The sequence below is a fragment of the Mustela nivalis genome (genome assembly GCF_964662115.1).
Source record: "Mustela nivalis genome assembly, chromosome: 2".
NCBI lineage: Eukaryota > Metazoa > Chordata > Mammalia > Carnivora > Mustelidae > Mustela > Mustela nivalis.
In genome coordinates, this window is record NC_139021.1 from 173,212,643 (window position 1) to 173,240,490 (window position 27,848).

Here is a 27,848-nt window from a genome sequence, read left to right on the forward strand (position 1 = left end):
TTGTTGGACTCTGTCTTGATGCCATCCTTTAGTATAAAGAACTAGTACTCTTATTCACAGTGGTTTCATGGTCTCTCCTTTAGGTAACCATTTCCTGTTTATAAATACCAAGATGCTTATTTATTTAAAAGATTCTATTCTGAAGAGTGTGGGATCATTAATTAAATATGTTAAGGCAGCTAACTTGTAGAATATTGCTATGATTAACACAAGTCGAAGGTTGGGTTAAATTCGTAAGAAGCTCCTAGAAGACTGTATAACTATGACTGATCTAGTTCTTTCATATAGTTCAGAGAGGATAGAAAAGATAAACCTTGGTTCTAGAGAGGCAGTAAGCATGGAGGTTAAGATAACAAGCCCGTTAAAATCCCAGCTCTGCTATTTACTAGGTTAGTAACCTTGGACAAACAATTTAACTTGTCTGTCCTCAGTCTCCACATCTATAAAATGAGGTTCATTATAGCACCTACCTCACAAGATTATAGTAAAAATTAAATGACTTAAAAACCCTTAAGAACAGTGCTTAGAACATAGTAAATGCTCTAAAATTAGATACAATTATAATTATATAATTACTTATAATTACATTTTTATTTCATATTATCCATGAGGATTTTTTTACTTTCAAGCTTTTTTCTCATTTTTTTTCTCTCAATTTCTCCCCATTGAGAATGATACTCACTGTGGGCTTTTTGTCAATAGCTTTTATGATATTGAGGTGTGTTCCCTTTATCCGTACACTGTGAAGAGTTTTAATCAAGAATTGGGATGTGTACTTTGTCAAATGCTTTTTTTGCATTAATTAGGAGGATCACGTGGTTCTTGTCCTTTTTTTTATTAATGTAGCATATCACATCGAGTGATTTGCTGATGTTGAACCACCCTTGCAGCCCTGGAATAAATCCTACTTGGACATGGTGAATCATTCTTTTAATGTACCGTTTTTCCTATTAGCTAGTATCCTGGTGAGAATTTTTGCATTCATGTTCATCAGGGATATTGATCTGAAATTCTCCTTTTTGGTGGGATCTTTGTCTGGTTTGGGGTTCAAGGTAATGCTAACCTCGTAGAAAGAGTTTGGAACTTTTCCTTCTTCTTTTTTTTTTTTTTTTTTTTTTTTTGAAACAACCTCAGAAGAATATGTATTAATTGTTCTTTAAATGTTTGATAGAATTCCTCTGGGAAGCCATCTGGCCATGGACTCTTGGTTATTGGGAGATTTTTTATTGCTGCTTCAATTTCCTTGCTGGTTATGGGTCTGCTCAGGTTTACTATTTCTTCCTGTTTCAGTTTTGATAATTTCTATGTCTCTAGGAATGCATCCATTTCTTCCAGATTGACCCATTTGTTGGCCTATAGTTATGCATAATATGTTTTTAAATTGTTTGTATTTCTTCAATGTTTGTTGTGATCTCTCCTCTTTCATTCATAATTTTGTTTATCTGGTTCCTTTCTCTTTTCTTTTTGATAAGTCTGTTCAGGGGTTTAATGATCTTATTAATTCTTTCAAAGAATGAGCTCCTAGTTTCACTGATCTCCTCTACTGTTCTTTTGGTTTCTATTTCATTGACTTCTGCTCTTTTTTTTTTTTAAAGATTTTATTTATTTATTTGACAGACAGAGATCACAAGTAGGCAGAGAGGCAGGCAGAGAGAGAGAGAGAGAGAGGGAAGCAGGCTTCCTGCGGAGCAGAGAGCCCGATGCGGGGCTGGATCCCAGGACCCTGAGATCATGACCTGAGCCGAAGGCAGCAGCCCAAACCACTGAGCCACCCAGGCGCCCCGACTTCTGCTCTTTTTATTAATTCTCTTCTCATGCTGGATTTAGGCTTTATTTGGTATTCTTTTTCTAGCTCCTTTAGGTATAAAGTTAGGTTGTATATTTGAGACCTTTCTTGTTTCTTGAAAAAGTCTTTTATTACTGTATACTTCCCTCTTAGGAGTGCCTTTGCTACATCCCAAAGGTTTTGAACAGTTGTGTTTTTATTTTCCTTTGTTTCCATGAATTATTTTAATTCTTCTTTAATTTCCTGGTTGACCATTTATTCTTAGTAGGATTCTCTTTAACCTCCATGTATTTGATGTCTTTCCAAATTTCCTTTGTGATTGAGTTCAAATTTGAAAGCATTGCAATCTGAAAATGTGTAGGGAATGATCCCAAACTTTTTGTTTTTTTTTTTTTTTGATCCCAAACTTTTGATACCAGTTGAGACCTGATTTGTGATCAGTATGTGATCTAATCTAGAGAATGTTCCATGTACCCTTGAGAAGAGTGTGTATTCTGTTGCCTTAGGATGGAATGTTCTGATATATCTGTGAAGTCCTTGTAGTCCGGTGTGTCATTCAAAGACCTTGTTTCCTTGTTGATCTTCTGCTTAGATGATCTGTTCATTGCAGTGAGTGGGATGTTAAAGTCCCCTAATATTATTGTATTATTATCAATGTATTTGTTTAATTTTGTTATTAATTGGTTTATATAATTGGCTGCTCCCATGTTAGGGACATAAATATATACAGTGCTTAGATCTTCTTGTTGGATTATGATATAATACCTTTAGTTATGATACAGTATCCTTTCTCATCTCTTATTTCAGTCTTTGGTTTGAAATCTAATTTCATCTTTCTTTTAATGTCCATGAGCATGATAAATTGTTTTCTACCCCCATCACTTCAGTCTGGAAGTGTCTTTGGGTCTAAAAGGAGTCTCTTGCAGACAGCATATCAATGGGTCTTGCTTTTTTATCCAGCCTCATACCCTGAGTCTTTTGATTGGGGCATTTAGCCCATTTACATTCAGAGTAACTGTTGAAAGATAGAAACTTAGTGACATTGTATTACCTATAAATTCACTGGTTCTATATATTGTCTCTGTTCCTTTCTGGTCTATGTTACTTTTGGGCTCTCTCTTTGCTTAAAGGATTCTCTTTAATATTGCAGGGGTGATTTAATGATCACAAATTCTTTGTTTCTGTTTGTCCTGGAAGCTTTATATCTCTCCTTCTATTTTGAATGACAGCCTTGGCTGCATATTTTTCTCATTTAACACCCTAAATATATCATGTGAGTCCTTTCCGGCCTGCCAGGCCTCTGTGGACAGGTCTTCTGCCAGTCTATTGTTCCTACCCTTGTAAGTTATGGACCTCTTGTCCTAAGCTGCTTTTAGGATTTTCTCTAGGTCTTCCATGCTTTTTTCAAGCCCAGCTAGTATCTTTATATTCATTATTCTGAACTCTGACATCTTACTTATATCCATACTGATTAGATCCCTGACCAATAGTACTGCCTCTTGTTCTCTTTTATGAGGTGAGTTTTTCTCTCTTGTTATTCTGTCTAGAGAAGAATATATGAATGAGGGGGAAAAAATACTACTGATCCCAGAGAAATATACACTAAACAAATCAGAAGAGACTCAAAACTTAAAAACAAATTAAAAAAAAAAAGTATAATCAGGTCAACAGAATAGAGCAATACACTGGATCCTGTGTGTAGTTAGGTCTGTTTTTTTAGTAAACTAGATCCCAAAATTGTGAAGAAAGTAAAACTTACATATGTACAAAGATAAAATAAAATGAAATAAAAGGATAGGTTGTACCTGTAAAAATGAAAATTAAAAAAAGACTTGCTGAAAGTGGTTGCTTTTCTATTTGTAGAATTGCAGCAATTCTTTTCTTAGATCTCTAGTTGATTTTGTAAGTATTCAGAATGATTTGATAGCTATCTAGCTGAATTCCCGGGACCAGACAAATCTAAGGTCTCTTATTCCTTCACCATCTTGGACTCCTTCCACCTGTCTTTTAAATGCATGAGATCCCAAAAGGTTAATCACTGAATCTTCTTTCTTTATATTCTTTATGGGCTACCTCATATGCTCTAATGATTTTAGTTATCACAGATAGATAATTTCCAAATATTTTTCCTAAATCCCTCTTTCTTGAATTCCAGTCCTGAATTCCCAACAGTTTAATATAAACATAGATCTGAAGTGATGTTGTGCTGATTAAATAAGCAAAAAAAAAAAAGCAAAAACAAAAGTCTTATCAGAGGTTCAAAGGTCTTATCTTGGGCAAACCACCCTGAACATGCCCAATCTGCCTAATCTCAAAAGCTAAGCAGGGTTGGGCCTGGTTAGTACTTGGATGGGAGAATTCAAAGGTCTTCATAATCTGGGTCCTTCCACTATCTTCCTGCATTTTTATCACATACCCTAAACTACTAGTGCATCAGAATACTGTTTATGGAATTCTGAATATGACACAGGAACTCATACCTCTATCTTTTTTCCTTCTCCATGAGCTAAAATCTAACTTAGTCCTTAAGGCCCAGCTCACATGTCATTTTTTATGAGTTTTGCTCAAATCTAAAATGTAGCAGGCATTCTTGATGTATTTCTAATTTTCATCATTCTCACTCCACCCTAATCCATTATCAAGTTTTGTTGCTTTTACCTACAAAATGTTTCCTGAATCCTTCCAGTTCTCTCTTCCCATTGCTAATGTCCTGGTTCTAGCCACCACTCTCTCTCACCTGGATCACAGTAATAATCTTCTGTTCCCCATTCTTCCATTTTTGCACCAGCCAATCCATTGAAATTGAATCATGTCATTGAAATCAGTCAAAGACTTCATAACAAACATAATAAAACCTAACATCCTTAGTATGGTCCTATCACAATGTGGCCTCTGACCACCTCTCTTATGTTATTTTCAGCTGTGGTCCCCTCTTCACTCCCTTAAGCACTCCCAACTTTTTTCCACTTAAGGACCTCTTTTTCTGCCTTTCCTTCTCTTCAAATGATCTCTTAGCCCCTCTTCCTGTCTATCTCCTACCTATGTGGAACATACCCTGTCCTTTAGATTTCAATTGAAATTTTCCTCAGAGAAGCCCTCCCTTACCCTATGATCTAAATTTGTTTTTACTTTTTTTAATAACACTGTATATTTTTCCTTTATAGCACAGATTCTATTTTGTAATTATGTACTTACATGCTTTACTTTGTTAGTATCTGTGTCTGCCATGTGCTCCACAAGAAAAGAGATCTTGTCTACTTGGTTTACCATTGTGTATTCATGGGTATATTGGCATATAGTAGGCATTAAATAAATAAATGAATAAATGAGTGTAATAAGTTGTGAAAGCTTTCCTCTACTGTTCATTTCTCTGTGTTCATAGAGAGCATGCTTATAATTCTGTTATATCATTAATCATATTCTATAATAGGTATTTGTATCAATCTATTTCACTCAGTGGGGAATTCCATTTACTTACTTTTCCTTTTTCTATCAGTCTCACATCTAGCACAGTCAAGGGCACATAGTGTTCAATAAATATTTGCTCCAGTGATTGAGTCTACATATAATTTTATTTTCAGTACAAAGAAGATACAAGTCCTTCACATATTTTCAATGTTATTTGCAAAGATGTGGTATATTCTCACCACTGGGATAGCCTGATGGAGTTCTTTTTCCACTCCTGATTTTTTCCTCCATATGGAAAAATCTATATAGGTCTAATCCCTCCAGCCTTTCCCCAACACCTTCCTTTCTTTTTGGAAGGTGGAGAGGAGTGACTCAATCCGGCTGGTGAATTTGGAAGGGTGAACTGGAGCCTTGCCCCTTTTCTTTCCCTATTTCTTTGTAAGCTGGCCTGCCTCAGTGTATGCTCCTCTCTGCTCCTCTGTCCCTTAAATTTTACAGTGCTAGGAGTACATAAGAGAGATTGTTGTATCCAATTGTGTCTGTAAAGATGTGCATTAGGTTAGTCAAATTCTGGGGTTCACTATTTAGTGAGCCCTTCGCTTGTAGATATAAGCCACATTCTCCAGTATTTGCTACATTTGTAGTAAATGTGATTGTTTTCTGCTTTCCTTATTTCTCAATTGGGCAGGAAAGAAGAATGTTATGTATTGGGCCCTTTCAAACTCCCAACACCCATTATTTTTCTATTATTGCCCAACATCAGGGCCACCAAAATATAGCTCTTGATCATGACTTTTCATTTGCTCCAAATACTGACATACCAGACAACTTGAAACATTTCAGGCATTTTCCTTACCCATGAAACCTTTTTCTAGAATGCTTTTACATTTTCTGTAACCAGCATTTGTGCCTGTTTAATATATTGGGAAGTTTATTTCAGAAATGAAGCTGCAAAGTCAACAGCATGGGATTTTCCTTCTGAACTTTTGAAGATAGTGTGGTTTTGTGAAGAGATATTTACAATGGAAACTGCACGAAAGTTAATACTTACCTCCTACTGAGAGACCTTAAATGCATTTATATGAAGTAGTAAATCAGTGCTGTTGCCTTTTCAGTGAAAAGTCATCCAGTTAAGTTGGTTGTAGAGGTCACATTGATTGGTCCTTCAATTTATAAGAAGCCATAAATACATGATGGTATTCAAACACTCCCAACTTTTCTAAAAGATACCCAGATAAATATGTATATTTACACACATTTATTTTTTTTTATTTTACCAGATGTATATAGATGTTTTTAAATTATGAGACTAGGCTATGTAGACTGAATCCAAAATTCAAACACTGTGAAAATGTAAAACATCAAAGTCTCCTCTCTTATCACCTTATTCCAGAAATCCCCTGTGTGGCCATTGTTAAAAGTTTGACATGTATCATTTCAGTTTATATCTGTGTGTGTGTGTGTGTGTGTGTGTGTACATACATGCCATGTGTGTGCATTTAGCATAAAGTGGGATCAGAATTACTGGTCTGTAATTTGCTCTATTACTTAGCAAAATATTATAGATATTTCCCATATTAGTTTGCGCTGATCAGCTTCATTCTTCTTTAATGCCAGTATATGGAAATGCCATATTGATGTAGCCTTTCTACCACTGACAGATATGTAAGAGTTTCTACATTTTTGTAATTGAAGACTTTTTACACATGTATCTTTAAATACTTGTGGGAGTGTTTCTGTAACATTATTAGAATAAGCATTATTTAGTAGAGTAATAAGAATTATAATCCTAGCTGCCCGGAGGAAATAATGCACAGGTACCTTGCAGTGCTTTGTAATATCAACAAGAATGAACTCCAAGTTGGTAAGTGTAGTAAGATCTCAGCATTAAAGTTTCTGGAAAATACCAGTCAAATAATTATATACCTGTAGCCAATCCATTTCTCTCTTTTTTTAACATTTATAAAATATGAAAATCCCCATTTAATTCCAGGATTATTCTTAGCTATGTATTTTGTTGACTATTTCTGTTGACTCTGCATCTTTTATAGTAAAACTTCATCATTTATTCACTAACAGAAGTGTCTCTACAGCATTGATTATGTAGCCTTCAAGCTAATAGAGATCTCCTGTTTTGTGAATTCTTGGCACATACTATAGTTACTAAAGCTTCTAAGTAAATACAAGGGAAATTTTGATGACAGAATCAATTGATCATTTTAAACATTATATTCCAATGTAAATGTGACTATTTGTAAATGTTCCTAAACTTTGAAATAATTTTGTTTATTGCAGAAGCCATGTATAAATGTTAAAGTAATCATTTTCAAAAATCACTCATGTCTTTAATAGAAAACAAATTTTTTCCATTTTCATATGTTTACCTTTATGAACTACCCCTTTTGGTAAGGGAGTAGGAAGATAAGAGGAAATATGTGGTTTAAAAAGAGGCCTAATTCAGCTCACCCAGGATTTGGAATAATGGAGATGCTGTTGGCACACATCCCCTGTTTACCTCCTTCTAAGCAGTTCTCTCTGGTTTGGCCTGACACACCTGTGAAGGTTGTGACCTGTCTGCTGGTGGCCTGGACTGGGGGAAGGCGTAATCAGAACACTGAAATTCTGGTTTCACACATTCAACTTTTAAACCTACTTTCAGAAATAAATTGTATATGAAAGAGGATGACCTGTATGTCTTCAAAAATAGTGTGTTTGTGCTTAAATTTCACTAAAATATTTTCATATGAATTAATACAGAGAAAGACTATTAGGAAAACCAAGCCATGGAAACACTAGCAAAAAGTAAAAAGAACTACTTAGTAAACGTCTGGTGTGATTAAGGAAACCAAAAAGGATAAAATTAATACACTTAATATATAAGATTTAAAATTCATGTGTCGAGGAAGTTCAGCATGGAATGGTGAACTGGGAGAAATTTATAGTAGTTACAACAAAGAATAACAGCATGCCAAGTAATCAACTGCGAAAAAGAAATAGTCAGAAAACACTAAAATCAACAGTTTTCATTCATGTATTTATCCAACAAACATGCATTGAATGCATACTTTGTGTCTAACGCTGTACAAGTTAGTAGGGATACCAAGACGAATAAGTGAGATGCAAATTAAAACCACTGAACATCATTTTTCTATCAAATTTTGAAAGACATTCTTAAGTGACCATACTGAAGTTGGCAAGGGTGCGGTACAGAGATAATTCTTACATTGCTGAGACAGTATACATTGCATATATTCCAAATGCAATTTGGTGTCCATAAATCACTGAAAGCATCTTAAAAATGTTTATGTAATTTAACCTAAAAATTACACTTACGAGTTCTATCCAATGGAAAATAATTCTAAGTACAGAGGAAACTTTATGCACAAAGGTGTTCACAGAAATGTTATTTATGGTACAGAAAAAAACAGGAACAACTTAATTGCTATACCATAAATGAACAATTAAATTAATTCTGGTGTCGCCACTTGGACTACTACATATTTCTCTTATATGGTATTAATTGGCATGTGTAATTAACTGAGAAAAATATAAATGTTAACATTAGGCAAAAGAAAAGAAAAACTAGAAATAAAATTACATAATCACCATTATGTGGAAACAGAAGACCATGATGACATATACCTAAATTTCAATATCATTTGAGTTTGTGTTTTAGGACTTTGGGTGAAATTTTTCCTTCTTTCCACTGAGTACTTGTGTACAGTTCTGTAGCTAAAATGAGTATTCTTTTAGTAAGTTCTTTTAGTAAAATATACCTAAATTTTATTATCATTTGAGCCTGTGTACTAGGACTTTGGCTGAAATTTTCCCTTCATTCTACTTAAATAGTACTTGTGTACAGTTCTATAGCTAAAAAGAATGTTCTTTTAGTAAAGCCTTTTCTAGAATACTTAGCAGTAACTGGAAAAAAAAACTGGAATTGGCAAAAAAAAGTCACAAAAATACACGAAACATAAGTCTTGCACAACTAACTATAGCAGTATTGGCCCATCCTTGTCATTATTTGATGATTCAGAGAAAGGTGACAATAACCAATGCAAACTGCCCTGAGTTATTGTGCAGCAGGTGAAGGAAGTCCTTCTTGACTCCTGTAGGCAATCAGTCTATGCACTGAAGCGTGAGATCTGCTTAGCATTATATAGCTTTGGCTAGCTGCAAATGTTTTAGTATTCATACCATTATTATCCAGCCTCTTTTAAAGCTAGCAACAGCAATTTTTTCTTTAAGTGCAGATCTAAATTCTACAGCCTGATTATATGCTGAATAGTGAAATACTTCCTATAATTCGCTCTAAATGCCCTCCTTAATTTCAGTAGTCTCTCATTCTCACGGTTAGCTAACTGAAAGGGAAAGTGGTCCACCGCCCAGCTCTGAGGGCATGAAACATTTCATGGAACCTGCAGTTCATTTAAACTGAAAAGGGGGAGGAGCGAGTGTGGATGGTGCAGTAGAAGAAAGATGGCTACCATTTTATTTGAAGAGATAAATATATTCAAATGAAGCCTGAAGTACATTGTATAGCTCTCCACAGTACATTCTAATTCTCCATTTAACCTTCCACTTACTCTTTAAAAATATTCATTACAAGGCTTTTTATGCTTATGTAAACATCTAATGCTCAAAATTAATAACTTGTTCTATCTTTCCTACTTGAGCATTCCTTCGGAATTCCTATTTACTACTAGATTCATCAAAGTTCAGGACACAATGAAGTTCACATGTATAGGGTATTATTTCCTCTTCCATCCCTACAATTATTGTGTTTTTCTTCCCTATGTGTAAGTTGTAAAGTATAAAAATACAATGATGTACTTACTGTATGGTGACTAAACTAACACAATAAAAAACATTTTAAAAATACGGCATTGACTTTGTTTATATGTACAAGATCCATTTTCATTTTTTTGCACATGGATAATCAGTTGTCCCAGCAACATTTATTGAATGGTTTCCTCTTCCTCTAGTGATCTACAATGTGACATCTGGTATTAAAAAAAATAATAATAATAAATTATTTAAAAAAAAGAAAGATACTGGTCATTAAAAAATAAAAATAATAATTCTGTTTCATTGGTCAGTTCATTCCTTACTGCTCAGAACTGCCTTAATTACTACTAAATGCATACTATTCCATTTTAAATATTTAATTACTCTTAATTTATAATGAGTCATGATACAAGGTAGGATGCCTCCCTTTGTCTTTTTTTTTTTTTTATCTTCTCAAGGGTTTATTGTTTATATTTGGCTCTTTGCTTTTTATGTACATCTCTGAATCAATTAATCATATCCATGAAAATCTGTTGAGAATTGGTTACAATTGCACTTATCATTATAGTTACTTTTAAGAGACTTTCTATCTTTATGAAACTGAGACTTCCTGTCTATGAACTTAGGATATCTCAATTTGTCTTTTTAAAATATCTTTTAATAAAACTTTATAATTTTCTGTTTACTGATCTTTCACATCTTTGGTAAGTTTTAATTTTAGGTACCTTGTAGTTTAAGATGCTGTTGTAAATGGTATGTTTATTTTAAGTGGTATGTTCTAATTGTTTATTGCTGGTACGTGAAAATATATACAGGTTTTTGTATGTTGACTTTATGGCCACTGTCTTTGCTAAACTGTTTCTTAAAATAATTATTACAGAAGATTTAAAACACATTCAAAGGTAAAAGAGAAAAATATAATGAATTGTATGTACTCATCACTCAACTTTAACAGTTCTCCCTTTACGGCCAATCTTGCTTCATCTCTCTCTACTTGTTTTTCTGCTTTATTACTTGAAGCAAATCATATATATCATATAATTCATAGGTGTCATTTTTTTTTGTTTGTCTGAATTTTGTTCAAATTAGGTCTACACATGATAATCAGTTGATAAGTCTTTTAAATCTCTTTTATCTTGAAGATCCCCCTTTTCTTTTTTAACTTGTAATTTATTTGTTGAGGAAATTAATTTTTTTATTATGTAGAGTTTCCCTTGACTTGGATGTAGTTGATAATATTCCCTTTTGTAGGATTAAATCTGTTTGATGTATATGTGTAAGTTGGTAATTGGATCTAAAAACTTGATCAAATTTAAGCTGAATTTTTTTTTTTTTTCCTTTTTTGGCAAAGCTGTATCATAGGTGGTGGTGCTTTTCCATCAGGAGGCCTAGTGCCTCTTGTTTTGGAGGTGTTAGTGGCCACAAGTGCTCAGTTCTTGGTGACTATCTGATTATTTTTTTATATTTTTTTCTGTGGCCTAGACTAAATTATGCTTCAGAAGTAAGCCACTCTTACAATGAGTGTTTATTTCTGCTCACACTTCATACACGTTCATTGGGCATTAGCCACACTTCTGGATCTTTATTCTGTAACCAAGTGTGAAGGAGCAGCCTCTATGGCATATAGTCATATCCTTGTCAATACTTGGAATTCCTTGTTTTTCATTTTAGCTCTTCTGGTGGGTGTGTAATAGCATTTTATTGTGTTTTTCTTTTGTATTTCCTTGATAACTAACAACGTTGAGCACCTTTTCATGTTTTTGTTAGCCATTGTAGATCTTTTGTGAATGATAATCTGGTAGAGATTTGTGCCGGGGGGGGGGGGGGGGGGGCGAATGCCCCTTTTCCATTGTGTTTTCTTTTTCTTATTGACTTGTAGTTCTTCATGTATTATGGACACAGTCTCTTGTCTCTGCTGACTTTTACCTATGGTGGCTCGCCTTCTTGAGTGCTTGGTGATCTTTGATTGTGAGCTCCTGGTTTTCTCTTAATCACTGGGAATCCTGTAGGTCTAAATATGTTAAACTTTCCTTCAGAGAGATTTTCTTTTGCTTCTGCGAATACACAGGGAATGCTACTGACCTAAAACCCTTTCAGACTTTCCTTAAGGGTTGGAGCTCAGCAGAGGTTCAAGTCTATCTATTCACTTCACCTTGTGGCTGGCCCAGCCAGCGTAGGTTTGTGAGATCAGTGTTGCTCCCTTGGGGGCAGCCTCATCTGCCCCCTGCCCTGGCTTTTTGCCTCTCCAGTCGCAGTCCATGGCTTTTCTTTAAGTTTTTCTTTTTGGAAGGAATATTAGTCCTAATGCTAGAAATAGAGGACAGTTTTTCACTATTTTTTTTACATTAAATATAGACATAAAATATTTGTTTAAATTTCCAAATATTCAAAGGATTAAAGACTTAATAGGAAGAAAGACATTGATATTGCTTTCTCGCTCTAAAATTAAAATATATTTTTAATTACATATGTGTACTATAAAGTTAATGTTTAATTTTAGTTCAAGAAGAAATCTCAGAGGTCATTTTTTCCTGTAATTAAAATTTTGCAGGTGAAGTTCAGAGAGGCTAAATGATTTAGCCAAGGTTTTTCAGCTTGTTAGTGGCCAGGACTCAAACAGCGCTCTTCAGACAGTACTATATTTTTCCCCACCAAAATGTGTTGCTCTTTTAATTAACCTAAAATTGTCTATTATTTGTTTAGTCTGCCTTATTTTCTTTATGGAGGTTTTTTTTTTTTTACTTCTTCACAATATTATATAGTCTTTCTAGACGTATAGAGAATTGAAATTTCTTTCCAAATTCTTTAGTGTTAAAATTCTGATGATAGAATGATGATGATAAAATTCTGACTACAGTTATAAATCTGCCTCTATCCATAGGATAAAAAAAATATTATAAAAGTTTATTGCTGAACTCATAGGGTGAATTTTTCCTTTAAAACAGACTTAAAAAAGAATTAGAACTTTATAAGGAAGATGACATGCAAAGTGCTTGGGAAGCTCTCCAAACAGAAATAGAAGTTTTGGAGTTGGTAAGCCACCGCTGATTGTTTATCTTCTCTTCAGCATGCTTTTCCCTACTGGCAAGAGTAGGTTTGCTGGGATACATATCACTGAACTAGTGCTTTGCCCTTCACAGGGATTTTCACTAGATACAAAAAAATAAAATAGCAACAAGAAGCAGAACTAAGGTCCGGATATAAATCTCTGAAGTGTTTTGAGTTCCTGGAGAGTTAGGTGCTACATAAAGCAAATTTATATTCAAAGATAATATGTACAATTTCAACCTAAGGAAAAAAAAAAATCCAAACCTGACCTTTCAACATTCTCTTGACTGAAACCGTTATTAGAGGATTAATGCACTGAAGGAGTTTTAACTATCATAATGCTTAAAAGCTTTTTGTTTTTGATAGGCATAAATTATAATTTTATTATATTTGATCCTAAAACTTTCTTATTACGATTTTTTATGATCTCAAGAACTTTGGATTCAATTATTGGAAACTTATTTTTGGATTGTGTGGGAGCACTTTAAATTGCTTTTAACCTCTTACTTTGGTTGTTTATAAAATGAATGTAGTATTTGCCACGCTCCATTTTAATGGAAGACATATATAGCTACCTTTAAAATATGTTAAAATGTAATTTTAATTTAGTACATTACATATTGTTTCTTTATTTTCTGTAAACATTTCATGTTTAAAAATGTTCCAGTAGCTTATGTCAGGATTTATTTATATTTTTATAAAAACTTTCAAGAAGAAGATTTTAAAATGCCCAGTTATTGTTACGTTAAATTTACATGAACTTTATGGAATTCCATCATTAGGAATTTAATTTTCCTCATGAATAATTTCTGTATTTTTCTTTTCAGACATTGGCACAGAAGGATCTTCAGGAAAATAAATAACTTGTGGAGAGCTGACCAAAGCTATCCAAAGTTTGATGAAAGCATCTTAAAATCAAATCTTTGTGATAGATACACGAACAATACCCATTACAACAGATTTTTGTGGAAAATCAGAATGTTCAAAGTTGTTGCTACCTAGAATTGGTATATTAGCACTTTAAAAATGTAATTTTTTTGTCTTGTTACTTGCTGGAACTTTAAAGCTCTTTATAGGGTTTGATTTTGTTTCTAAAGGAAGAAAAAAGGACAGGTGGATACTGTGTTCTCCCGACTTCTTATCTCCCTTGACCCTTAAGCTGATATGTACTTTCTGATGTTGTTCATTTTTTGTTGCAGTTTACCTTGGGTCCAATCACACACTGGGAGAGAGAAATGATCAGATTATTGACTCAATTTTGTCCCTGCCATTTCCACCAACAAAGATGTTCACTTTCATTTTAATCCTTCTCTCATCTTAAAATGTTTGTTGACAAAGGTCCTTGGTGGCCTTTCATGTGCAAAAGCCAGTTTTCTGCTCTTTTCTCTAGATGTGTCTGTGGAGTTAAGTTTGGGGCTCCTGCTGCCTTTGCCAGCTTTGTGCCTGGCAGTTTTCTTCCATGCCGGTGTTGGTAAAATGAAGTAAGTCATCCACCTGGGAATGTGCATAATCTCCTGAGGGGCCTCCGGATTCATTTTTGCTGAAGCATGGCAACTAAAACTCATGTTTATATCAGACTTGGTATTTCCACCAAATTTGCAGCGTCGTGTAGCTTTCTGTGATTTGCCATCCTGTGTAGGAAGAAAGGTGTATTTTCCCTCGTTTCTAAAAAAGTGTATGGAAACTGTCCAACAAAGCCCTAAATTGTGGTCGGTGCGGGGAGGGAGACAAAATCTGGAGATATATTTCAAAGTACTCAGTGAAAAATGTTAGATCATTTTTTCTTTTGTGGTTATAGCTGAATGAGTTTAACATCAACTGTGAAATGTTTGCAAATGTCTTCTCTCTACTGATGATAAGGGGGTCTAGTTTCAGAACAAGGCTTATTTTGGGATAACTTTCTGTATATGTTGTTTTATACTCTTATTTTTTAAAAATCGGTTAAGTTAAAACTCTCCTTTGAGATGTGTTGCAATTGCCATCTGTTTAAATAGTTTTCATTTGCAGAAGTGATTTCTTATTTTGAATCCTTAAATATTTGATAATAAATTACTTTTGCCTAAGAAGAAAACAGTTAATGGTACCAGGGAATTACATTCTATTTTATATATGCAAATATAGAGTAGAAAATGGTTATTGGGATTAGTCATGACTTTAGTTCTGTCTTATTTTATTCCATTTATCTAAATTCTTAGTCTCATGAATATCTACTTATTATATGTCTATTATATTATTAATATGCTGAGTTTACAGATAAAGCTTTTTTCACTTCCCAATAATTTTTGCTCATTATTGGTTTTGTAACTAAATGTTAATGTGAACATTATATGTAAATATAATGTGAACTATATATTTGCATTACTAACACGCAACAACATATATGCAGAATAAACTCTTTACTGATACAATTATCTTTTCATATGTGTATCATGTAGGCTATCAGGATTAAATATTCAGTAATGGAATCAGGATTCATATGAGTTTGGGAAAAAAATGGAAGTTTCGTTATTTTAAAATTCCTATTTTAAGACTTAAACTAGTTTTTTAAACAATCAAATGTGTGATTTTTTTTTTTTTTTTTTTTTTGTGCTATGTGGTGGAGTCATACAAAGCACTGCCCATGCGATACCAAGTCAGAATAACTAGGGCCACCAGAATCAATGTAATCAAAGGAACAGGTTCACTGAACAAAGGAAGTACAACAATCAATAGAGAGCACTGGGTGTGGTGAAAAAATAATGAATACTGTTAATGCTGAAAATAAATAAAAAAGAAATTTAAAAAAAAAGAGATCACAGTGTACTAAATTAAACTGCACTGTCAATGTACTATACCAGCAGTAGATTTGGCCCATTTTTAGTTTTCTTAAGACAGTATTCATAAACCTCTTAAGTAGGAAAAATAACTAAAATTTCTGGGTAAAAAATGTGTCTCAGACTGACTATAATTATTTGGGAAGCAGGACTTTGGCTATTCAGAAAGGCAGTTTTTAAATGAATTCACATTCATTAAGCAAATAATCCACTAAATTTCCTTATGCTTAGTCATAGCCAAGGCTCAAACTAACTGGGAGTAAGAGTGCTCCACGCTTCTGGGCACAGCATTACAGTCCTTCACTGTGACAGAAGTTCTTCCAGAAGCAACTTTCTAATTCTCAGCTCTCCGTTGGGGATAATAGGAGGATGTATAGATAGTTTGCTGCATATTTTTCCCTGCTGATTAAGGGCACCATTTGGTTAGGGGGAAAACAGCAACAAAATTATAGGATGTGAAGTGTGACCACTGGACTAGAAATTCCTTTCTTCCTTCCCTGCCTTGATTATGAAATGGAAGGAAAAAAATCAAAGAAAAGGAAAAGCTTTAAGGTGAATACAGTCAGTAAGATGTGTACATACTACTCATTGTTTTGTCAGTAGTAGTGTTTTCTCTTGTAAAAGGAACAAAAATGGAGGAGTCCTTCGCCTGCCTTTTTTCTCCTTGAACCCCGAGAAACCATGATGAGATTGTTAAAAGTCTAAGATAAGGTCGAAGTCATAGAATTATAATGAATTGGAATCTAGAAATGTCTTAAAAGAGAGGTGGTTGAGATTGGTAATTTATCGTGGAGTGGAAACTATGCTGTGACAAATCTACTGAGTCTCTCACCAGAAGGGTAATTCAGCCGGCCGGCTGCAGATGGACCGGCTGATAGCTTGCACGGGACAGGCCCTGTTCTCAGCATACACTCTGAACAAAGCCCCTTTCTATTTCATACCAATCAATCACACATAACTGTGTCACATTATTATGAATAAGTCGTTTATTTGCAGTCCAGAAAACAGTAGCAGTTCAGTGACATGATTAGAAATAAATATGATATGATTTTTTAAATCCTGGGTGTACAAGGGTAAGGTGTTCTGTCACTCAAATATTTATTTATAGCATAACATTTGAAATTTGAAGTTGTTCAGTGTTCTAAAAAATATTTTAATATTTGAAACAAATCTTTTTTAGGTCAACTCTGATGTTTCTTCTTGACTCTTCTCTCCTTTGTCATCCAGAAAAACTCAAGAGAAGCAAATACATTTGCCTTTCAGAGTCAAGTTCAGAACATTTTCTGTCAAGTGAAATTTTTTTTCAGGATGTGAACTAAAAAAAATGAAAAATATTTTTTGTCATTAGCCTGAAGCAGGGATTAAGTCTTGGAGTTTTGTGGCCCTTTTATCTTAAGACAACAGATTTTTTTTTTTTTTTTTAAATGGAAGAACGGGGAAGGTGAAATTATCTTTGAAAATGTTAGAGGTAGGAATGTATAGTTAGTTGCATTTATCCTTTCTAAACATTATATTTTCAAGTTAGGTACGTTTTTGCTTGGCCTGCTAATGATCTAATCATCATGCCTGAAGAAGCTTTAGTTTTTTAATTTATTTTACTGACGTTTGGCCAAAAGACAATATTGAGATAGCACTGACTAATATATGAAAGAAATAATGTAATCATTCTTCCTGTTCTGTAAGGAAGTATGGGGATTTCATTTGTTTATTTGTTGTTCATTATACTGATGGTCGCATTCCCTAAACATGAGGAAACATTTTGCAGGGTAATGCTAGTTGTAAGAGCATATTTACTTTGATTGGAGGGAAAAAAAGGAAGCATCACAAAGAAAGCCATGACTGATGGTAAAATGCTCTCCTAGCTGTTGCTATGAAAAGTATCAAGAGCAAAGCTGTCAGAACTGAAAGCTTATTTAAACAACTGCTTTTGATACATAGCACATTTATCTTTAAAAGACCTTTATGAAATTGACAGCACCAGAATTCAAATGTCTTGGAAAATAAAGAGTGAGTAAAAATGTGAAATTAATAACAATGACTGATATAAGTAGCTGTGAGAAACAAGGCCCGTAGAGGGGAGAGAAATGACTTTCTTTCTTTCTTACAACCAGAAAAGCTATACTACTCTATTAATTCTGAGGTAATTATTTTCATACTTGTAATAAATTGTCATCCTAATTTGTTGGTAAATAAAATCTTGTTAAAATAAAATCCTCTTAATCTACATTTAATAGATGCAAATACAATTACTAATGAATATTTCTGGATATGGCTTTCTGATTGCTGGAAGTATTTGCAAATTCAAATCACCATTAAATGGGGGTGGTTGTTGATATTTTTGTGGACCTCAGACAAGGAAGCTTCTGGTTGGGAATAGGTGACATGGGAGTAATCCTAAGTTCAGTGTGATGTCAGCTTTAAAATCTGTTGTCAATTAAAATTTGTAAAATATCAAGGTTATGTTTATAAAAACAATTTTGTCCAATAAAACCAAAGCTCTTTTTTGAGTTTCCATTTGGAGACTATGCATAGATCCCAGGGTTTTCAGGAAGAACTGAGATTTTGATCGATGATCTGATGTGTATGAGGTCACAGAGGGCAATGGGTCTCTTTATTTACAGTTTAATTGCTTGGGCTTCAGTTCCAACAACTGTAAAAATATATTGCTTTTGAAAATTTGCTTATAATAAAATCTTACACATCAGGTAAATATTAGAAGATAAGAGAAATTTGAGAATCATCTGAATCACCCTTTTGGTACCAGAAAACATTGATTAATCAGAATAGTACATGTAAATCATTAAGAACATCTTTTACTCTCCATGAGGAGGAAAGGGCAAATCCATACAAAACAGACTCAACTCAAGTATTATTGAAAATTCACCTCCCGGGTATCTCTTGAAATTAATACTTATTCATCCCATTTCATTACACTTTCTATAGATGTTTTTTTTTTTTTCAGTGTTACCCTGAAGGTCATTGATAATTTAAGGTGATAACCTAAGGTATGGCAACCTCTTAAAATATTAAATAATAAGAGTTATATTAATTTTTCAGTACTTGCTAAAGCAGGATTGTAAACTAATAGAAAACTTCCAGAAGGATCAACATAGAAAAGAATCTCTGATTAACCTGAAATTAGTACTCTTGCTCATTTCTTTCTGTCCTCTTCTATTCCATGCCCTTCCAGCGAGCCAGCCAGCCAGCTGCCAGCCGTCTGTCTTTTCATCCTGGCTCCTGGCTACCTCTCAGAATTCCTATCACCGCACTCTCCTCCTTGAAAATTCCTCTCCAGCCACACTGGTTTTTCTGCTTTCCACATAGTCCAGACTCACTCTGGACTTGGGATCATTTCAGGAACTGTTTCTTCTGCTCCTCCTCGTGATCTCTGTACGGCTGTCTGCTCTGTCATTCAAATTTCAACTGAAATATCACCTCCTCAGAGAAGCCCTCCTTTAAGCCATGGATCTGAAGTAGTCACTTGAGGTCGCCTGGGTGGCTTAGTCGGTTAAGTGTCTGCCTTAGGCTCATGTCAGGATCTCAGGCTCCTGGGACCTAGTGGCACATCAGGGTCCCTGCTCAGCAGTGAGCCTGCTTCTCTCTCCATTTACCCTTCCTCCTTCCTTGTGCTCTCCCTCTCTCAAATAAATAAAATCTTAAAAAAAAAAAAATAAAGTAGTCACTTGGTCACATTATCACGCACTCGAGTTTAATGGTCTTCATACTACTTGTCATTTCTGGTATCTGTCTTCTTTGTTTCCTTTTCTAGTCCTAACCGCTGACACACAAGTTCCATGAGAGCAGGGGTATTGCTTGTCTTATGCACCATTTTTTTCCTCAAAGCCTGGAACAGTGTTGGCATTTAGCAAGTGTTAAATAAATGTATGTTGAAATATGGCTTGAATTAACTTGTTCATTTAACCCATATTTATTAATGGAGAATTTAAGTATAAATTATTGATTCTCTGGTTAAAGAAACAGAGTTCATTTATTGCTGATTCTTTCTTGGTTGAATTACTGTATCCCCTCACTTTTTACTCTTTCTGAGACTGTTTACTTCGCTAAAAATTGGCAGTAATAATGTTTGCTAATTTCAGAACCTATCTTTGTAGAACAACTAATAAAAGCATTAAAAGGAAACTAGAAGAGAATAATGATCCCATATCCCATCGTGGAAAAAGTTTGTGGGTCTCTCAGTGTTTACTTACAGCTTTCTATTATCAAGCTTTTGATTGGCAGGTAATGGCTTTGAATGCTTACTTTCCACCAGCTACTAGAAAAGGAAGTGAAAATTGTAAGTTGCTTGCAAGCTATGAATGTGCTTAGAGTAACTTAAAAGCATTATTTCTCCATGGTAATAGAAAATTTTGAAATGCATTTGCTTTTGACTATGATTTATTCGGTCTTTCTGGTCTGAAATGCAAAGTTTAAGCAATCCTGTTTTTATTCAGCACCATATTTAGAAAAATGTGTGAGTGCCATCTGCTGGATCTCTTTGGTACCACCTTGAACAAGATCAGATAAAAATGGAGGAAGTTTCCAAGTAAAAAATAAACAAATCCCAATAAAAAATAAACAAGTGAGACTTCCTTCCTTTCTCCTTTCTTTCCTTCCCCATCTATGTAGATATAAATCCTAAATGTCTATATATAGTTTCCAGTCGTCCCATACATAGTTTTCAAATATGATCCCAGTTTTCAAATTAGTATTACATGTATCCAAGAGAAAATAGAAAATTTAAGGGATGTAAAAGTGAATTTTTGGTAATTACTGTTTCTACTTTGGCTAGCGTTGAAAGAACTTAATTGTTTCAAGACATTTTCTTTATTTTTGAGGTAAAAATTATAAATAAGACTTATGCTCTGAGACCGCATGAAAAATTGGTGTAAAATCAAATTGTTGATTATACAACTTCTGAGTTTGTTAACCTCGATTATTTAGTGTTTGTCTTTAGTCTTCAAAGGTTCACTCATTAATTGTTTGTCCATCAAATGAAGTGAAGTCATTCTACTTAAGATCTTTGGTAATTGACCTGCCAAGCACCTTTATCACCAAATATGTGTTTTCTTTGAAGTTTTACTTTAAAATTTCTGTCTCTTTATCATGTGTCATCTACAGAATTCATGCTGGTTCATGAATTAAGTGATTGAAATATTTTCCAGCATAATTCTGTTGCTGAAGGGAAATTGGGGTGAATCTCTGTTGACTCCAAGAATATCCTAATACTTGAATACTTGGCAGTATTTCATGTGTCCAACCCATCACCAGATCTTGTTGTTTTTCTGAGCTCTTGTCCTCACAGCATGGCTACACCCTGGCAGAGGGTCCCTGATACTTCCTGCCTTTCTTTTCTGCTTGATTTGTCTCTGAGCACTTATCCTATTATTTTTCTTTTTTATAAATTTTGTCACACTCACCACCTTTCAGGCTAGAATATAAGCTTCATGAAATCATCTCTCTCACTGCTGTCTCCCGGGTGCATAGGACAGTGCCTGACACGTGGTGGGTACTCAGCTTATTTCTTAAGTGAATGGCTTTACTTGAGTAATTTTCCTCTTTCTCAAATAAAATATTTTATAAATTATTTTGTAGGGATATATTCTTGGTACTTCTGTCAACTCTAAATTACAATGTCTAAGTAGGTATAATCTCTGTCATTTACATGCATGCAGAGTGATTATATATCTTAAATTTTTTTTTTTAAGATTTTATTTATTTATTTATTTGACAGAGAGAGAGAGATCACAAGTAGGCAGAGAGGCAGGCAGAGAGAGAAGGAAGCAGGCTCCCTGCTGAGCAGAGAGCCCGATGCGGGGCTCGATCCCAGGACCCTGAGATCATGACCTGAGCCAAAGGCAGCGGTTTAACCCACTGAGCCACCCAAGCGCCCTATATCTTAAATTTTAAAGCGAAAAATGAGCACCTACTAAACAAGAAATCATAATTGTGATATGGGACCAAAGGTGACTAAGATGTGGTCCTTTTGCCTACAGAATTTACACTTCGTTCTTAGGGTTGTTAAGGGGTTGTGATGAATGACAAAACAGTTCAGACCCTGAGCTGCTGGATTTGTTCTTCCATGAACTAGGAGATGGGTTTCATTTTGTTGCATTTTGCTGATTTTTCTGAGGGGCAGCCATTAAACTTGGCAGCCATTCTCGAAGAGTTCACTGTTTTCCTGATACATGGACACTTGACTTGTGTGGGTTTGGCATTAGAGTCTGAATTCAGAATTCTCATTTTTGATCTCTCGTGCTCGGTGCTTTTCATAAACCAGCTCTAATCTTCACCACTATCTTAAAAGACAGAAGTATTGGTTATAGTTTAATATCTAAGAAACCCGAGGCTGCAAGCTTAAGCAAACTACCAAGATAATGCAGTGACCATTTCCAAGCAGATTTGAACCCAGGAGTATGTAAATGCAGTTCTCTTTAGTAAATCCCATCTTTCCCAATTCAGAATACATGGGTGCTAATTTGCGTGCGTTTAGAGATGCAACAAAGAGACTTTTCTTTTTCCACAGATGGAGAGAGCGTTAACTAGGTACCAGGGATGCTTCAACTGCCTCTTCTCCAGCAGTGGCCACGGCCCCCTCCTTTCCAGCAAGTCTAATTGGAATAAGAATACTCCTTCCTTTCAGATACTGCACACGGGTTTCTTTCTCTGCCATGTGTCTCCTCGGACCACCAGGCAAATTGAGGATGCCATCCGTGCCCCCACGGAACCTTTACTAGATGTGCATTAGAGTATTACGCAGCAGTGGTGCAATTATTAGCTTCCTCTGGATTGTGAACTATACGAGGGCAAGAATTTTCACTTCTCTTTGCATTTCAAACTCATATCAAAGAGCCTTGCATGTTGCGGGTACCCAATAAATGTGGAAAACTTGATGTATATGATTAACTTCCACTTCACACACTTAATGGGTTGATTAAGTTTTATAGATTGGCCTAGAGCCCAATCACCTTCAGTAATCTTGGTGAGGGAAGGTGATTGCTAAGATTTAAACCACCTACTTCTCCTGAAACTAATATTACACTATATGTTAACTAACTGGGATTTAAATAAAAATGTGAAACAAATAAATAAACAACCTAATATTAACTTTTGAGCACTAGATACTTAACATTGATTTCTTTCTCAAATTCTTGTTCTAGTGATTCCCCCCCACTTCAAAATTCAAATTTGCTCTCAGTACAACCAATTACTGTTTGCCATTCATGGTCACACCTTGATATTGTTAAAAGGGAAGTTGGGGATACTCACTAGCATGGGAACGTTTTAAAAGGAAGGGAGGAAGCATCTAGAAAAAAAAAAAAGCTGGTGATAGACCATCAGAATTAAAGAATTAATGTATACATACAAACCAGTGGAGAAAGATCTTAGGGAAGGACATTTGGCATTTGGCTAATCCATCCTGCGAGTGGAGAGAGCAGTCGAGTTGGCCACACTACAGCAGCATGACGCGATGATGATGATGTGCGAAACAGGCCACTTACACACGTTTAATTCAGTTCCGATTTCTGTTTTCATAAAACCTCATTAATTAAGCTTAACTGGGAATGCACTGATTTGAAACTGAAAAACGGAGTCCGTTTTTGTTCTAACAAAAAAAGGCGACCGTTTCCTTTTTGCCAAGCACACTGTTAAATGAAGGTTGACTGGCTGGCTTCAGAGAGTAAGATAAGACGAACGATGAGTTTACACACACGGGCGTGTCAGTTGTCTTGGTTTCCCATTGCTGCCATGACAAATTACCACAAATTGGGTGGCTTAAAACAACACACATGTGTTATCTTACAGTTCTGGAGATCAGAAGTGGGATATGGGTCTCACTGGACTGAAAGCAAGATGTCGTCAGAGCTGCCTTCCTTTCGGAGGCTCTAGGATAAAATCTGTAGATTCTTGCCTCTTCTAGCTTCCGGGGGCGGCTTCCATTCTTCGGCTTGTGGCCCCTTCCTCCATCTTCCTCCAGTCTGCCCATCTAGCCAGGTCACTCTCCTGCTGAGTCTCCCTGGTCTCCCTCTTGCACCCTCCTCTTCAACTTATAAGGACCTTGTAATTTTGAGGCCCGCCTGGACCATCCATGCTTATCTCCCTATCTCAAGGTCAGCTAATTAACAGACCACTCCGTCTACAACCTTAGTTTCTCTTCGCCACGTAACTTACATATTCACAGGTTCTGGAGATGAGGACGTGGACCTCTTTGGAAGGGGTTACTACTCTGCCCAGCACATCAAAGAAATATTTGTGCTCTCTACGACAGGCTCGGCCGTCGTCCCAGTTGTGCAGCACACTTTGTGTTTGGTTTCCTAGCTAACTTGAATGAACAATTTAGTATTAGTTAGTGACATTTTGCTTTTTATGAATCTGTAGCCCATCTCCTGGCCTGCAATAAAGTGAAAACATAATGCAGTTGAGTGATTTCTCCCCCTCCCAGCACAGTGAGTTCCCTAGTCCTATAACAAAGATGTTCCATGGGCAGTTCTAAGCAATTTTCTCTTCATCTCCTTCTCATCCTAAATGTTAGTATCTCTGCCTTTCCTTTCTGAGTTTCTTCCAAACACATTTTTATATTTTTTCCTCTTATTCTCCACCTCTCCTCTTGTTGCCCACTGTTCTCTTATTTATCTGTTTTACTGGGATCCTTTCACTATGGATAATAAAAGAAGTTCCATCTCCTTTTTTAGATTTTAAAATGTGATCATTAGGCCCCTCGCTGAATCTCTCTTTGCTGATAAAAATCTTCATTTGGAAGACTCCCCGAAGAGCATAAAACTTTACAGTGACCCAATTGAGGCTAAAATATCCACCCTCAAAGTATCCTTCAGGAAAACCACTTTATTGGTTCAAATGTGTAGAATCTGCTTTTACTTAAAAAGAAAATATTGCCAAGTAATGATAAGGAACAAAGTCTGTGTGTCTCTGAAGGGTTTTCTGTCCTGTTGATTTCCCTTGGCAGAAATCTGTCTAGTGACTTACCAGACATGTCTATAGTAATCTTGAATGGACTTGTTCTGTGTATTTCATAGAGCTATTAAATATATTATAACCATCTTCAATTTAATGGCTGTTTCTTAAAGTTTTGTTCTGGTGGGTGCTGTATGTGTCACACCCACACAAATTAGATGTGGTCCAAATCTAAAAAACAAAAACACAAAAAACCCAAGTACACTGTGTTGCCTTATAAAATCAAAATGAGCTTGGGTTTTGTGTTCAAAATAAATATTTTTATTTGCTTTCAACTTACCCAATTTCAAAAATGGTCATGCGGTGGCTTTAGAATCCCATTCTGGCTCTGCCCTTCCTATTTGGCCTTGGGCGAGTTACGTAACTCTTTTGGAATTCAGTTGCCTAACCGGTAATAAAAGAGTAAAATAATATGCATTGTGTTGGGTTGTTGTAAAGATCCTATGAGACAGAGTATGAAAGGAACTAGCATGGTGCGTATGAATCCTTGTCATTTTAATTGTTGTTGGGCAGGAGACAGGATGGAACAGAGAATGTACCTTAACATGGTATTAATGTTTTGTAGTGTTGTTCTTTATATGCAAAGATGAACTTTCTGGTTCATATACTTGGATTTCTTGCTTTGAGTCACCAGAATTTCATATGGGTGGCTTGTATCCCAGACCCATGACACACTTGTGGGAGAGGTGCAGTCTGAAGCTGCGAAACAGATTGTCCTATGCAAACACAGTTGACATCTTTTGCCACGTCTGAAATAACTGCACTGACCGGTCTAGCAGAACTTTTGGGGATGGTTCAATTTGCTTTTGTTGTTTTATATTCTGAGATATTGTTAGTTTGGGAATATCATTTGTTAGATACTGAAAACTTTTCTAACTTTCAGTTGAGGGCGGCAGATTGAACACAACATTTTACCTCTGGTTCTTCCCCCAAACGCGACCAATATGATAGTAAAATGATTTTTTTTTTTTTTAAAGCCTAAAGGACAAATAGAAAATGATGTAGAAGAGTTGATAGTAGTGTGATTTTGGAAGGTGGAAGTCGATGGATGATTGGGAGATGACTTAACAAACTTGAGAAAGTGGATCCCAAACTGGCAGAAAGGAAAGATGGTGAAAACCATCTTGACTTGCCCCTAAAGAATTCCCAAAACACTTGGAACCTGGCAGTACTATGTACCTCTGGGAAGCGGAAGTGAAGGTGGGATTGAACATAAAAGGTTTCGTTGGATGTGTGTTTAGGAAACACTGAGATCCTTGGGTCCTATTCCTCATTCAGTCTAGGAACAGCCCCCTCCCAGCTATGGCCGAAGATTTTAGGCTTATTTTCTGGAAACTATAAAACAGAAAGTCTCTGGACAGAAGGTACCAGGTATTCTTGAGGATAGAGTATAATTACTGAAAACAGAAGGATTAAGAAAAGCTTACATTCTAAATGTTGTAAGCCTAACACTTTAAACTAGACCTTGATTTGGGCAAAGAAATTTATATCCTCTAGGCCAGCCACTATTCTCAATGTGTGGCCCCAGAACCAGCAGCATCCATATCATCTAGGAACTTGTTAGAAAGGCAAATTTTAGGGCTCTATCTCAGAAACTCTAAAGGTGGAGCCCAGCAATCTCTGTTTTAACAAGATGTCCAGGTGATTCTGATATATACTCAAGTTTGAGAACCATACCACTCCAAACAAAAGATTGGAATATCCTTCTCTGAGGAATTTCACAAGTTCAACAGAAAAGACTTAAGGAAAAAATTGTCAATGCAACAGTCCACCAGATGACCTAGAGTGAAACTCACAGTTGACAAATACCACCCATGTGTCCAGAAATTTAATAATTTAATTTTTTTTTTTTTTTTGAGAGAGGGAGCACGGGTGCAAGTGAGCGTGGGGAAGGAACAGAGGGAAAAGGAGAGAAAGAATTCTAAGCAAGCTCCATGACCAGCACAAGGCCCAAAGCAAGCCTAGATCTCACAACTCTGAGATCATGACCTAAGCTGAAATCAAGAGTCAGATGCTTAACTGACTGAGCCACCCAGGCGCCCCAAAGAAATTTTAAAACATTTTACAGCCTCATTCTTAAATAGAGGCAGTCAATATCCATAAGACATTCCTTTTAAGAAGAAGAGGGCCTATCCATATAGGGAAAAAACAACTTGGAAGAGATTATTCAGGGAGATGAAAGCTTTAAAAAAGTCACTGATATCCTTGGAGAGATATGAGAAGATATCTCCCATTATAAGATACAAAATAAATTAAATTTAAAATGTTAGCAGGAGTTTTTGGGTTTTGGGGTTTGTTTGTTGTTGTTGTTGTTGTTTTCTTTTTAAGAGTGAAAAGATAAAGTTGAGGAAGTCTTCCAGAAACTAATGCATACATACACACATGCACATACACAAGGAGGACAAATAGGAAAGAAAGATAAGAGTCAAGGATCAGTTCATTTTGTTCAGTATCTGAATAATAGGAGTTTGGAAAGAGAGCAGAAAAAACAGAAAATTTTCAAGAATTAAAGGACCTGAGTTTTTAGGTTGAAAGAACACATTAAGGGGCGTTGTGGAATCATTAAACCTGCCGTCCAGCTGACATCATCACAGAATTTCAGAATATGAAGGACAAAGATAAGATCCTATGAAGGAGCAAAGTGAAAAATAGGTCACCTCTAAGGGATCAGGAGTCAGGATCATAGCTGTGCACCAGGCCTGGAGAGTAACCAATCCAAATGAAAATAGCCTCCAGAGAGGTATTCCCCAAATGGAGTTGCTACAAAAACCTGATACGTTGGAAATATTGAGAGGAATTTTAAAACAATTTGGATAGAGTTTCAGTCAGTGATAAGTACATAGAAAACTAAGCAAATAAAGCAAACCACAAGAATATCATTAACTCCAGAGAAAACAAAACGTTGTGCAAGGAAGGATAAGTAATACTAATTATAATATTAGATAGCTCCGCTGTGGGTATTTTGATAATTGTATTAGTGTAAACACTATTGATCTAACAAAGTGTAACACAATGTTGGAAGGGTAGGAGTGGGA

General features: G+C 35.5%; 1 protein-coding gene across 1 annotated transcript in view; it reads left to right on the forward strand.

Annotated features, from left to right (window-relative positions):
• The window catches only part of CCDC172 (coiled-coil domain containing 172), a 54,972-nt gene extending 39,619 nt beyond the window's left edge, over positions 1–15,353 (forward strand). The window contains exons 7-8 of the mRNA XM_082722569.1: positions 12,928–13,015; positions 13,858–15,353. Coding sequence (XP_082578695.1) covers positions 12,928–13,015; positions 13,858–13,893 — 124 coding nt within the window. The 3' untranslated portion in view covers positions 13,894–15,353. The remainder of the gene's footprint in view (positions 1–12,927; positions 13,016–13,857) is intronic.
• Positions 15,354–27,848: the final 12,495 nt, after the last annotated feature.